The sequence below is a fragment of the Lepus europaeus genome, chromosome 23 (assembly GCF_033115175.1).
Source record: "Lepus europaeus isolate LE1 chromosome 23, mLepTim1.pri, whole genome shotgun sequence".
Classification (NCBI taxonomy): domain Eukaryota; kingdom Metazoa; phylum Chordata; class Mammalia; order Lagomorpha; family Leporidae; genus Lepus; species Lepus europaeus.
In genome coordinates, this window is record NC_084849.1 from 6,864,396 (window position 1) to 6,875,607 (window position 11,212).

The 11,212-nt window shown below is 61.2% G+C and overlaps 1 protein-coding gene across 1 annotated transcript; it reads left to right on the top strand.

Annotated features, from left to right (window-relative positions):
* The first annotated feature begins 2,998 nt into the window (after nucleotides 1-2,998).
* HPD (4-hydroxyphenylpyruvate dioxygenase) lies at nucleotides 2,999-10,210 on the top strand. The gene is made up of 14 exons (XM_062182656.1): nucleotides 2,999-3,101; nucleotides 3,200-3,226; nucleotides 3,704-3,766; nucleotides 4,085-4,189; nucleotides 4,677-4,719; nucleotides 4,858-4,940; nucleotides 5,635-5,724; nucleotides 6,477-6,580; nucleotides 7,179-7,256; nucleotides 7,914-8,076; nucleotides 8,180-8,251; nucleotides 9,354-9,476; nucleotides 9,715-9,831; nucleotides 9,920-10,210. Exons 1-14 carry the CDS (start codon nucleotides 3,099-3,101, stop codon nucleotides 10,028-10,030), a joined length of 1,182 nt encoding a protein of 393 aa, XP_062038640.1. The 5' UTR covers nucleotides 2,999-3,098; the 3' UTR covers nucleotides 10,031-10,210.
* The last annotated feature ends 1,002 nt before the right edge of the window (nucleotides 10,211-11,212 follow it).

Below are 11,212 nucleotides of genomic sequence, written 5' to 3' on the forward strand. Positions count from 1 at the left end.
GAGTGGGTGGAGAGTTGACGGGGACAGGCAGAGGGGACCACCTCCCCTGCCCCTGAAATTGCCTGGAAAATGGAGAGAAGGAAGGAAGACAGTGGCTGGGCTGGGCAGGTGGGGGGAGGGGGTGGAATGAGATCCTAGATCAGAATCAAAGAGGGGGCTGGCTGGCCGGCGCCGCGGCTCACTAGGCTAATCCTCTGCCTTGCGGCGCCGGCACACCGGGTTCTAGTCCCGATCAGGGCACCGATCCTGTCCCGGTTGCCCCCCTTCCAGGCCAGCTCTCTGCTGTGGCCCGGGAGTGCAGTGGAGGATGGCTCAAGTCTTTGGGCCCTGCACCCCATGGGAGACCAGGAGAAGCCCCTGGCTCCTGCCATCGGATCAGCGCGGTGCGCCGGCCGCAGCGCGCCTACCGCGGCAGCCATTGGAGGGTGGACCAACGGCAAAAGGAAGACCTTTCTCTCTGTCCTCTGTCTCTCTCTCTCACTGTCCACTCTCCACTCTGCCTGTCAAAAAAAAAAAAAAAGAGGGGGCTGGCTCTGTGGCATAGCAGGTAAAGCTGGCACCTGCAGTGCCGGCATCCCATGTGGGCGCCGGTTTGAGTCCCAACTGTTCCACTTCTGCTCCAGCTCTCTGCTATGGCCTGGGAAAGCAGCAGAAGATGGCCCAAGTGCTTGGGCCCCTGCACCCACGTCGGAGACCCAGAAGAAGCTCCTGGCTCCTGGCTTCAGATCTCAGCTCAGCTCCAGCCGTTGTTGCCATCCTGGCAGTGACCCAGGAGATGGAGGGCCTCTCTGTGACTCTGCCTTTCAAATAAAATAAATCTTTAAAAAAAAAAAAGAATCAAAGAGGCTGGAGTCTGGGTCTCTGTTCTCACCAGCTCTGTGACCTCAGGGTTATGTGTTCACCTCTTCAGGCCTCAGTTTCCCCATCTGCCTAATGGTGAAATCACCACTTCCCATCCACACAGAGGCCGATAGAGCTGTCCGGAGTTAGGACAGCCTGCTTCCCCTTCTGGTAGAACAAAGACATAAGTCTCAGCCATTTTAGGCCCTTGCCTGAAAGCTGATAAAATTCCCTTTACTGGGGCCAGCGATGCAGCATGGTGGGTAAAGCTGCCACCTGCAGTGCTGGCTTCCCATGTGGGCACCGGTTTGAATTCTGGCTGCTCCACTTCCGATCCAGCTTTCTGCTATGGCCTGGGAAAGCAGCAGAAGATGGCCCAAGTGCTTGGGCCCCTGAACCCCCTGGGAGGTCCAGAAGAATCTCCTGGCTCCTGGTTTCGGATTGGCCCAGCTCTGGCCATTGCAGCCAATTGGGGAGTGAACTAGTGGATGGAGGACCTCTCTCTCTCACTGCCTCTCCTTCTCTCTGTGTGTAACTCTAACTTTCAAATAAAAAAAAAAAAAAGTATTTTTTTTTAAAAATTCCCTTTCCCCCTCCCCCTCTGCCCTCTCTCAAGAGACCAGCTGAGCCCCATGCCCTGTAGTGCTCCCACCCCACCCTCTGCATTCTTTTCCAAGCCCACAGAAAAACCTGTAGTCAGCTTCGCCCCTGCCCTCCCCTCCGGACCCTCGGCCCTCTCTGGGGGACATAAGACCCAGCTGCTGGAGGGCTGTGCTCTCTGCCACAGGCCCACTGGCAGTCAGCACCTCTGCCAACTTGTTTTTGTCCTTGAATTAATTTGTTTTGGCCGTGAGCTCGTATCCCGGCTCCTCTCTGTTCGCCCCCTTTTCCTTACACTTTCCAGGTCTGCTCTACTCCCCAGCAACCGGTTGGCCTGGGAGAGCTCCCTGCCCCCAGCCCCCAGTGCTGCTGGCCAGGGTGTCCACAGGGAAAGCAGTGGGGACTGGGACTGGGACAGAGCAGGGGGCTGTGCTGGTGCCCCCAGGTACATGCCACTGGTGGCTGTCGGTCACCACACCATCTTCCAGGACAGCAAGATTCAAAGACTCCTCGGGGGCAGGGCAGAGGGAGCCCAGCTCTTCCCCTCTGCCCAGTGCAACGCAGATCCTGGAGCCAGGGCAAGGCCAGAGCTATAACCTCCCTCCCAGGACTAGGCTGCCGGAAGCCAAGGCTCCCATTCCCCTCAGCCCCCACGCCCCAAAGAAACAAAGCAGCAGCAGCAGCAGCAGAGACCACCCCATGTGCCAGACCCCCAAGGGCGTCTGTGCTTCATCCTTGAGGCCAGGCCATGCTTTTTTTTTTTTTGGACAGGCAGAGTTAGACAGTGAGAGAGAGAGACAGAGAGAAAAGTCTTCCTACCGTTGGTTCACCCCCCAAATGGCCGCTACAGCCGGCGCTGTGACAGTCCGAAGCCAGGAGCCAGGTGCTTCCTCCTGGTCTCCCATGCAGGTGCAGGGCCTAAGCACTTGGGCCATCCTCCACTGCACTCCCAGGCCACAGCAGAGAGCTGGCCTGGAAGAGGGGCAACTGGGACAGAATCCGGCACCCTGACTGGGACTAGAACCCGGGGTGCCAGTGCCGCAGGCGGAGGATTAGTCTAGTGAGCCGCGGCACCGGCCCCAGCCATGCTATTATTGCCCCGCGTCACAGGTGGGGACAGTGAGGCATGGGGCACTTGGGGACTTGCTGCTGTCACACGGTAGGGAGCAGATCCAGGTGCAAAGCCTCAGAGCTGTGCCTCTAACCACCATGCACACAGCCCGTTTGTCCTGAGGGTGGAGAATGCACTTGCTATGCGAGCAGGGCTCAAGAACACTCTCCGAGTTCCCCCAAGGAAAGACCCTGGAGTGACCACTGCGCTCCAGCTGGCCTTGGCTGTCTGATCTTTGGATCCTGGCTGGCAAGTTTCACACTCGCAGCCCCAGGGGCCAGAATGTACCTGGGCATCTCACCCTAGTCCTGCCTCCCCACCCCACCCCCCTCCCCTGTCCTGTGCCTGCAGCCCCGCCCCCCTGTCCACGAGGCTGGGCTGGTCAGAGGCTCCCAGGCTCTGGACCTCTCAGGGGCAGGCTCGGCTCCCCACCCCCAGGAAGGCCAAGAGATTGGGGCGGACTCTGCTCAGCATTAAATACTTGTGTCCGGCACTGCCCAGGCCTCCTGTGCCGCCTTCCCAGCCGGTCACTTGACCAAGATCCACCATGGTAAGCGTGTGGCCGGGGCCCTGGCTGACCTTGGGGGAGACCTCTGGAAGCAGCTCGGTGGGAGCCCTGAGCCTCACTCTCCATTTCTTTCTCCTCAGACGACTTACAGTGACAAGGGAGCAAAGGTACGACGGTGGGGAAGTGGGGGGGCCTGGGGCAGGGAGGCTGGGCCCAGCAAAGAGCAGAAGAGGGACGACAAGTGACGCTGCCCGTGCGGTGCCCTTGCACGCAACTCCCATGCATCCCTGACTCCGACACACCGAGCTGGGCCTCTCCCTAAATACCTGCCCCTCTCGTCACCTTGTCCACAAGTTCCTTCTAAGGTCTAACTTAAACCCATGTTGCTGCAGCTGAAAGTTATGTCCCCTCAGTGAAGCCTGGGCAAGGCCTCCTGGGAGTGCTGTCCAGCCCTGAGCCCACAGGAGCTCCATTTGCCTGTGAGAAACCTCTTAGGAGGCCCGGCCAGGCTTCGCGGGCTCCACCTTGTCCTAAGTCCCTGGCTGAAGCTGTGAGCAGCCAGGTGGCCGGGGGAGGCCTCTCCACCTGCACTTCCCCAGACCCTGCTCCGGGTACTCAACCGCGCGGCTCCCCTCCTTCCACAGCCCGAGAGAGGCCGATTCCTCCACTTCCACTCTGTCACCTTCTGGGTCGGCAATGCCAAGCAGGTAGTGGCAGGGCACGGTGTTGGGGTGGGCAGGCAAGAGGGCCTCCGGGGCAAGGGCAGGCCTCCAGCCAGGTGTGGGATGGGCTCCTGGGAGGGGAGGGTCACTCCTGCCTCGGCCCCCGGCCCCGGCCACTCTGAACCCTGGTTACACAATCAGGGCCGCAGAGCCTGGCGGGAACCCGAGGACACAGTGTGCCCGGAAGCTGCCTTTCTCTCTCCCCGGGAAGGACTCTGCTCCTGGGGCACCAGGGCAGACGGGCTGAGGGTGGCCGGGGCCCGACCACTGCCCTCCTGAAGCTGTCGCCACTCTGCGCTACAGGCTGCCTCATTCTACTGCACCAAGATGGGCTTTGAGCCGCTGGCCTACAGGGGCCTGGAGACAGGGTCCCGGCAGGTGGTTAGCCACGTGATCAAGCAAGGGCAGGTGAGTCTGCCCCCCCCCCGCCACGCCCCCCGTTCATCCCAGCAGTTGGCGCCCCTGAGGGTGCTGGCCCTTCCAGATCTTCCCATCAGCCTCCAGGCATGTGTGCCCGGGATGCACAGCTTGGCTGGTTCCAGGACACCAAGTTCAGCCCCACTGGTCAGTCCATCAGGCCCCTGGGTACAACTGCAGCACAGGCCACCCCTAGTCTTGTCACCTCCTCAGCCTGGTCCATCGCCGGCCCTGCAGATGCTCAGGAAACCAAGGCCATCAGAGCAGGGAGTCTTGGAGTGGCCCCCCAGGTAGACCCAGCATAGGAGAAAGCCCCTACCCTTAGGCCAATGGTAGGGGGAAGAGAAGGAGCTAGAGCCCCTAGCCAGGAGCTGTGCAAACCCGGGTCCCTTAGCTCTACCAGGCGTGACCTGGGTGGGCAGGGAGGAGGGGCGGGGCGCTTGCCCAGGGTCACGGCCACATCTTCTCCGTGTTTTAGATTGTGTTTGTCCTCTCTTCAGCACTCAACCCCGGGAACAAAGGTGAGGGCATGGGGGCGGGACCGGGGTATGGGGGGCGGGCAGACAGGGATGCAGTATGAGGGGGAGCTGAGTCCAGAAGGTGGAAAGCCAGGTGAGGGGGCCCTGGACCTCGGTGCCAGCACCTCCTGCCGGCCACAGAGATGGGCGACCACCTGGTGAAACACGGCGACGGAGTGAAGGACATCGCGTTCGAGGTGGAAGACTGTGACTACATCGTGCAGGTGAGAGCACACCTGGGCAGTAAGGCGCCGCCTGCCACTGGCCTGCCCCGGTCTGGGCTGGGAGCTGCTGCGATACACAGCCGAGTTCTGGCGACGCCGTGCCCCCTTTATGTGCAGAGTCCCTGCTACCAGCCGTAGTTTCTGCATCTGGAACTGGGGTAACAGCACCTCTTCACTGAGATGGTTTAGAGAGGAAATGAGACCATAACATCAAACCAGCACTGACCCAAGCATGGATTTAGAGACAGGCTGCCAGGTCTGAATCTTATTAGCTGTGTGGCTTTGGGCAGGTGACTTAACTTCTCTGTGCATCAACCCCTAGAACAGACATGACGACAGCACCTTCACATGACCCATGCAGCCAGTAAGCACAGGGCCTGGCACACAGTAGGCGCTCATTAAATGCCGGATTGTATTCCTACCCAACCACCTGTTTTACAGATGGGGGAGATGAGGACTGGAGAGGCAATGGGCCAGACGGGGAGTTAGGTGAGGCAGGACGGAGACCCACCCCTTCCTGTCTCCTGGGCCCAAATGCTCAGCCTTCGATTCATTTCCCGCCCTGCCGAGTGAGCGTGAGGCTTGGCTCTCAGGGTAACAGCTGAAGCTGGGGTTCCTGCTGGCAGCAGACAAAGTCTCAGGGAGGCTCCAGCCTCACCACCCACCCGCCTGCCCCCCCCCATCTCCTCTGCAGAAAGCACGGGAACGGGGGGCCAAAATCCTGCGGGAGCCCTGGGTGGAGCAAGACAAGTTTGGGAAGGTGAAGTTTGCGGTGCTTCAGACGGTGAGTTGGCCGTGGCGGCCCCCTCCATCCGCTCCCACCGAGATCCAGGACAGGGGGGCCCCCCATGTGCCTGAGGGCAGAGAGCAGTCATCCCTCCCCATGGAGTTGGAAGCATTGGACAGAGAACCCAGATGGGTAAACCACACCCTGCAGGAGGTGTGAAACTTCGGGCGAGGCACGGTCCTTCCCGGGTCTCTGTTTATGTGCAAGGAGTGGAGCTGGACCGTCTGTGCCACCCGGTCGGCTCCTCAGTTTCAGCGGCTCCACCCCCTCCTAGCGCTGTCGAAAGGACCAAGGAGGTCACTCGTGCTACCACTTGGGGCGACAGTGCTGTGCGGTGTGGGCACCATGCAGAGTGCCAGCTCTGCTGTCATTCAGAGACCACCTCCTGGAGGAGGCGGGGTCCAACACACCTGATGGAGCCTCACTGTGCAATGGGCTCCAGTGCCTCCCCCAGCCTCCCCAAGGCCTCACCTTTCTACTGACCAGCTGCCATGTGCCAGGCAGCATGCTGCTAGCAGACCATGATGCACGAAACAGGGTCCCTGCCCCCACACAGCTTCCGGTCCCACGGCACAGACAGACCACCAAAGAAACTCCCAAATGAATGACAGTTTGGAGTCCCTTTCGGACAGACAGGGAAGTGAATCGGCCAAGATCACACACGCAGTTAGGGAGGGCCGTCCTGGCAACAGGGAAGGTGGCTGGGCCTCGGCGGGGCTGGGCGCTCAGGGGCTGTCCTCCGCCCGCAGTATGGGGACACCACTCACACCCTGGTGGAGAAGATAAACTACACCGGCCGCTTCCTGCCTGGATTCGAGGCCCCAATGTTCAAGGACTCCCTCCTTTCCAAGCTGTGAGTGCCCCTGGGCTGGGGGTGGGTTGCAAGCAAAGTGCCCCCCACCCCACGTGGACCTGGCCTCTGCTAGAGAACTTGGGAAAGTTCACCTATGCCCTCAGCCTTGGCCATCAGACTCCTTGGGGTCAAATCCCAGCGCTTCATGGCCACTCCCTCCAAACCTGTCTCTTCCTCCATAGAATGTGGATGGTTAGCAGGGTGTGATTAACAAAGTAAAGTGCCTAGCGGCAGGCAGCCTGGTGTTGCACGTTTAGCAACTGCCTGGTTGGAGTGCTGGCTACTTTGCTTCTGATCCAGCTCCTTGCTAATGCACCCTGGGAGGCTGCAGATGGTGGCCCAAGTGCTTGGGTCCCTGCTACCCACACGGAAGACCTGGCTTGGGCCCAGCCCAGTCCTGGCCATTGTAGGCATTTGGGGCGTGAACAGGCTCACTCACTCCTCTGTCACTCTTTCAAGTAGATGAAAATAAATAAGTGAACATTTAAAAAAACCAAAGTGCCTGGCCCGTAGTAAGCGCCATCTAAGTGTCCTTGAGGTGTCCGTGGGAAGGGGGCGATTTGGAGGTCGCTCTCGCCCCCACCCTTCCCCTTCCCAGGCCCAGCTGCAGCCTGGAGATTATCGACCACATTGTGGGAAACCAGCCTGAGCAGGAGATGGTGTCGGCCTCGGAATGGTGAGCCCCACCCCCAGGGGAAAGGCCCACTCCAAAGTGGGGGAACAGAGTGGAAGGGGGTGGGTGGTCAGCCTGAGGTCACCCATTACTCACTGTAAAACTGAACCCAGAGTGATCCTGGGTTCTCCCCATGAGGAACCTTGGGAGTGTCACAGTCTGGGAACACTTCCAGAGACTGTCACTATCTGTCACCCGTCCATTCTCTGCTGGGTCAGCCTGCGTGCAGGGGACCGCGCACAGGAGAGCTGGGGAGCCAGCACGAGGGGCCGCCTCGATTTTCTAACAGCCCCCTCCCTTGAGAATGGCAATGATCCATGCCCCGGGGCAGAGCTGGGTCCTCCCAGGACATCACAGTGGCAATCCAGTTTCAGTGTGAGTCGTGAGGGGACATCAAACCACTGCTCCACCCAGACAGCACCCTCGTCCAAACGAACAGCAAACAGCAGCAGGCGCCTCTCTCCCAAAGCAACCGATGTCCACCTGTTGCAGCATTGCCATAGGGCCTACATTTTGTCAAAAGATACTTACTTCCCCCCTAAAGACAAACTGTCATCATAAAGGTGCAAATCTAGGCTTCCAGAAGGTGGACGTGGGGGCAGGCCAGGCCGGTCCCCAGCTGGCACTCGGAATAGACGTGTCCCGCTGGCCACTGTGCAGGTACCTGAGAAACCTGCAGTTCCACCGCTTCTGGTCTGTGGACGACACGCAGGTGCACACGGAGTACAGCTCCCTGCGCTCCATCGTGGTGGCCAACTACGAGGAGTCCATCAAAATGCCCATCAACGAGCCAGCGCCTGGCCGCAAGAAGTCCCAGATCCAGGTGGGGGCTCCCCTGCCTGGGGGAGGGGAGGGCAGGGAAGGGGTCTAAGGGCTCCCGCAGGGCTGGGGACGAATGATGATGGCGTCTTTCCCTCGGCCTCCAGGAATACGTGGACTACAACGGGGGAGCCGGGGTCCAGCACATCGCCCTCAAGACCCACGACATCATCTCCGCGGTGAGAGCTCCTTCCTCTCCTCATCCCTTTATCGGCTCCATGAGCGTCCTGGGCCCCCTTCTCTGGGTCCGTGACTGGCGGGCCCACCCTGAGCACACGGAGAGTTCAGAACACTCGGGGCCCTGGGGGCAGCAGGTGCCAGGGTATCGGGAAGCCTGGATTCCAGCCCTGGCTCTGCCGGTGCCTTGCTGTGTGCCTCTGGAGGATTTAACCATCCTCTCTGGGCTTCTGTTGCCACACCTTGAAAATGAGAATTCCAGACCCTGAGACCTATGACGCTCTTCCAGCCAAATGAAATGAACATCATGCGTCTGTGGATCCAGCCCCTGGGGAACTGGGTTCTCTCTGTCCCTCAAGGTTGAACGAGAGCCTGGATGACCCCGCCCAATCCTGGTCCAACCGGAATTTGCGGCATGGCCTCGGCCACTCCATAGACACTTGAGCCCCTGTCTTGTGCCAGGCACTGTTTTAGCTCCTTGGGACACACGAGCAACCCACAGTGTCTGTCCTTACAGAGACAAAGAACACAAGAAAAGTGTGTATGGGAGCTGGCGGTCAGCATTCTAGAGGAAAATACAGTGGGGGAGGGGGAGAGTGAGGGTGAAGGGCAGGTGTCCGGGGAAGGCTTCCGGGCACACATCTGAAAGTGCACAGGGCTGGAAGGAGAAGCCACAGAGTCAAGGGGGAAAGGCCCAGGTGTGGCTGGAACAGAATGGCTAAGACAATGTGTGTGTGTGGGGGGGCGGGTCAGAAGGTAGAGTAGGGCCAGAGGGTGACGGCAGAGTGAGGACTTTGCACTTGACTCTGGGATGTGGCATCACCGTGGGGTAAACAGAGGAATGACCCCGTTTGCCTTGTATTTTTAAAAAGTCACTCTGGCCACTATGGCGAGAATAGACAATGCCTCCACTTTGTCATCTGTGAAATGGGGATAGTAGGAGTGCCGCGTGGGCACACCGAGGAGGCAACGCTCAGAGAGCGCTTGAGGTGGGCACGCAGGGGGCGGCGTCCTGGCGGCTGGGGGTTGCCAGAGGGGCGCCCTGCCTCTGCCTGCCCAGCAGCTGGACAGACTGAGGCTGACCTCAGCCCTGATCCGGGGCAGATTCGCCACTTGAGAGAGAGAGGCATGGAGTTCCTGGCTGTGCCGGCCACTTACTACAAACAGCTGCGGGAGAAGCTCAGGTCGGCCAAGATCCGGGTGAAGGAGAGCATCGATGTCCTGGAGGTGAGGCCAGCCCAGCCCCAGCCCCAGCCCCAGCCCAGCACGTGGGGCGGACACCCGGGCTGCAGGGCGGGGAGGCGACAGGCCACCTGAGGCCCTCTGTGGACGTGGCTGGGGCTGCTGGAGGAAGGGGTCTTTTCCGGGCCTGGGAGGTGCAGGTGCAGGGACCCCCTGCAGGCCTTCCACGGACCCGTCGCGGTCTAGCCAACAGAGGGTCAGCGAGCCTCTGGGTCCCCCCTAGGAGCTGAAAATCCTGGTGGACTACGACGAGAAAGGCTACCTCCTGCAGATCTTCACCAAGCCCATGCAAGACCGGCCCACGCTCTTCTTGGAGGTCATCCAGCGCCACAACCACCAGGTGCGTGTGCCCCGCACGCCGCAGGGGGCACGCAGAGCAGCACTGTCCTCAGCTGGGTCCGCGGCTCACCCTCTGTCTCCCGCGGCAGGGCTTCGGAGCCGGCAACTTCAACTCCCTGTTCAAGGCCTTCGAGGAGGAGCAGAATCTGAGAGGCAACCTCACCGACATGGAGACCAACGGGGTGGTGCCCGGCATGTAGGCCCCGCCCACTCCCGCCGACCTACAGAGGCTCCGCCCGCCCGTCGGCGCGCGGCCACGCCCCCTCCTCGGACCACGCTCCCCTCCCGGGCCCGGCGCGTCAGTCCCCACTAGCCACACCCCCGAGCCACGCCCACCTCGTGACCACGTGTCCTCCTGAGTAAAGCTCACCCCGGTCCAACCGGCGTTTGTGGATGCTGAGGCGCAGTAGCTCCTCTTCGCCGCCAGGGGGAGTCCGGAGCGGCGGCGCCCGCGTGCGGGGTCGGGGCGCGCAGCCGCACAGGGCCGGCGCGCGGATGCCGGGGGCGTTCCGGAGCTGGGGAGGGCTGGGCTTCGGGCGCGTGCCGGGATCACGTGGCGGTGGAGATGGGCGGGGCTCCTCTCGAGCGAAGAGAGGCGCCTCTGCGGGGTGGCACCGGGGAGCCCGCCGCGGGAAACCCGGGGGCAGAGGGGCAGGTGCAAGAGCCGGGAGCAGCGACGGAGTAGGGCTGCGTGGTCTGGGCAGGCGGCCTGTGTCCAGGTGTGCCGTGCGGCGGGAGCGGGAGCCGAGGAGCTGGGGGCGCAAGCCTTCCCCGCGACCACCCGGGTGCAGGGCGCGCGCGTGTGGGGGTCCGACCCCCATCCGCCGCCTCTGGTCCCCAGCCCTCGGAGCTCGGGGACTTTCTCCAAAAGCAAGAGGAGGAGGAGGAGGTGCGTTCCCAGCCTCTCCCTGTGCTCCCCGGAGTCCGCTGGGATCGCAGTGCAAGGAAACCACGTGGGTGGGTGTCCCAGGGGGAAATGGGGAATTTATCCTATTTTTTTTCAGATGGTAGAAGAAATTGGATCTTCAGGGATCAGAAACTTCAAAAACGAAAAGAACACCCGAGAGATCCCAGAGGATCAGGCCCCAGCTTCGGGCGAAAGCACCCTCGCTTTTAAAGTAGCGCCTGGCACAGGGCGGCTGCTGGGAACGCATCTGTCTCCAATCGGGGCTCCCCCTTTGCTCTCCCCCATGGCAGAACCAATGGAGAAAGAAGGGCAGGGGGGGAGGGAGGGCCGGGGGAACAAGGAGGCACCATCAGGTTTGGCAGGATGGGGGTGGGGGGATAGGAGTCCAGGGTCGCTGGGTCTTGAGCTTAGGTGGCAGCAGGGAGTGGTGGGTGGGTGGAGGTGGGAGGCAGAAGATCCGTCAGGAGCCAAGTTC

Coding starts and splice junctions, on each gene's coding strand:
- HPD (XM_062182656.1), top strand. Junction 4,720..4,857: donor ACTCAACCCCGGGAACAAAG/GTGAGGGCATGG, acceptor TGCCGGCCACAG/AGATGGGCGACCACCTGGTG. Junction 9,832..9,919: donor TCCAGCGCCACAACCACCAG/GTGCGTGTGCCC, acceptor CTCCCGCGGCAG/GGCTTCGGAGCCGGCAACTT.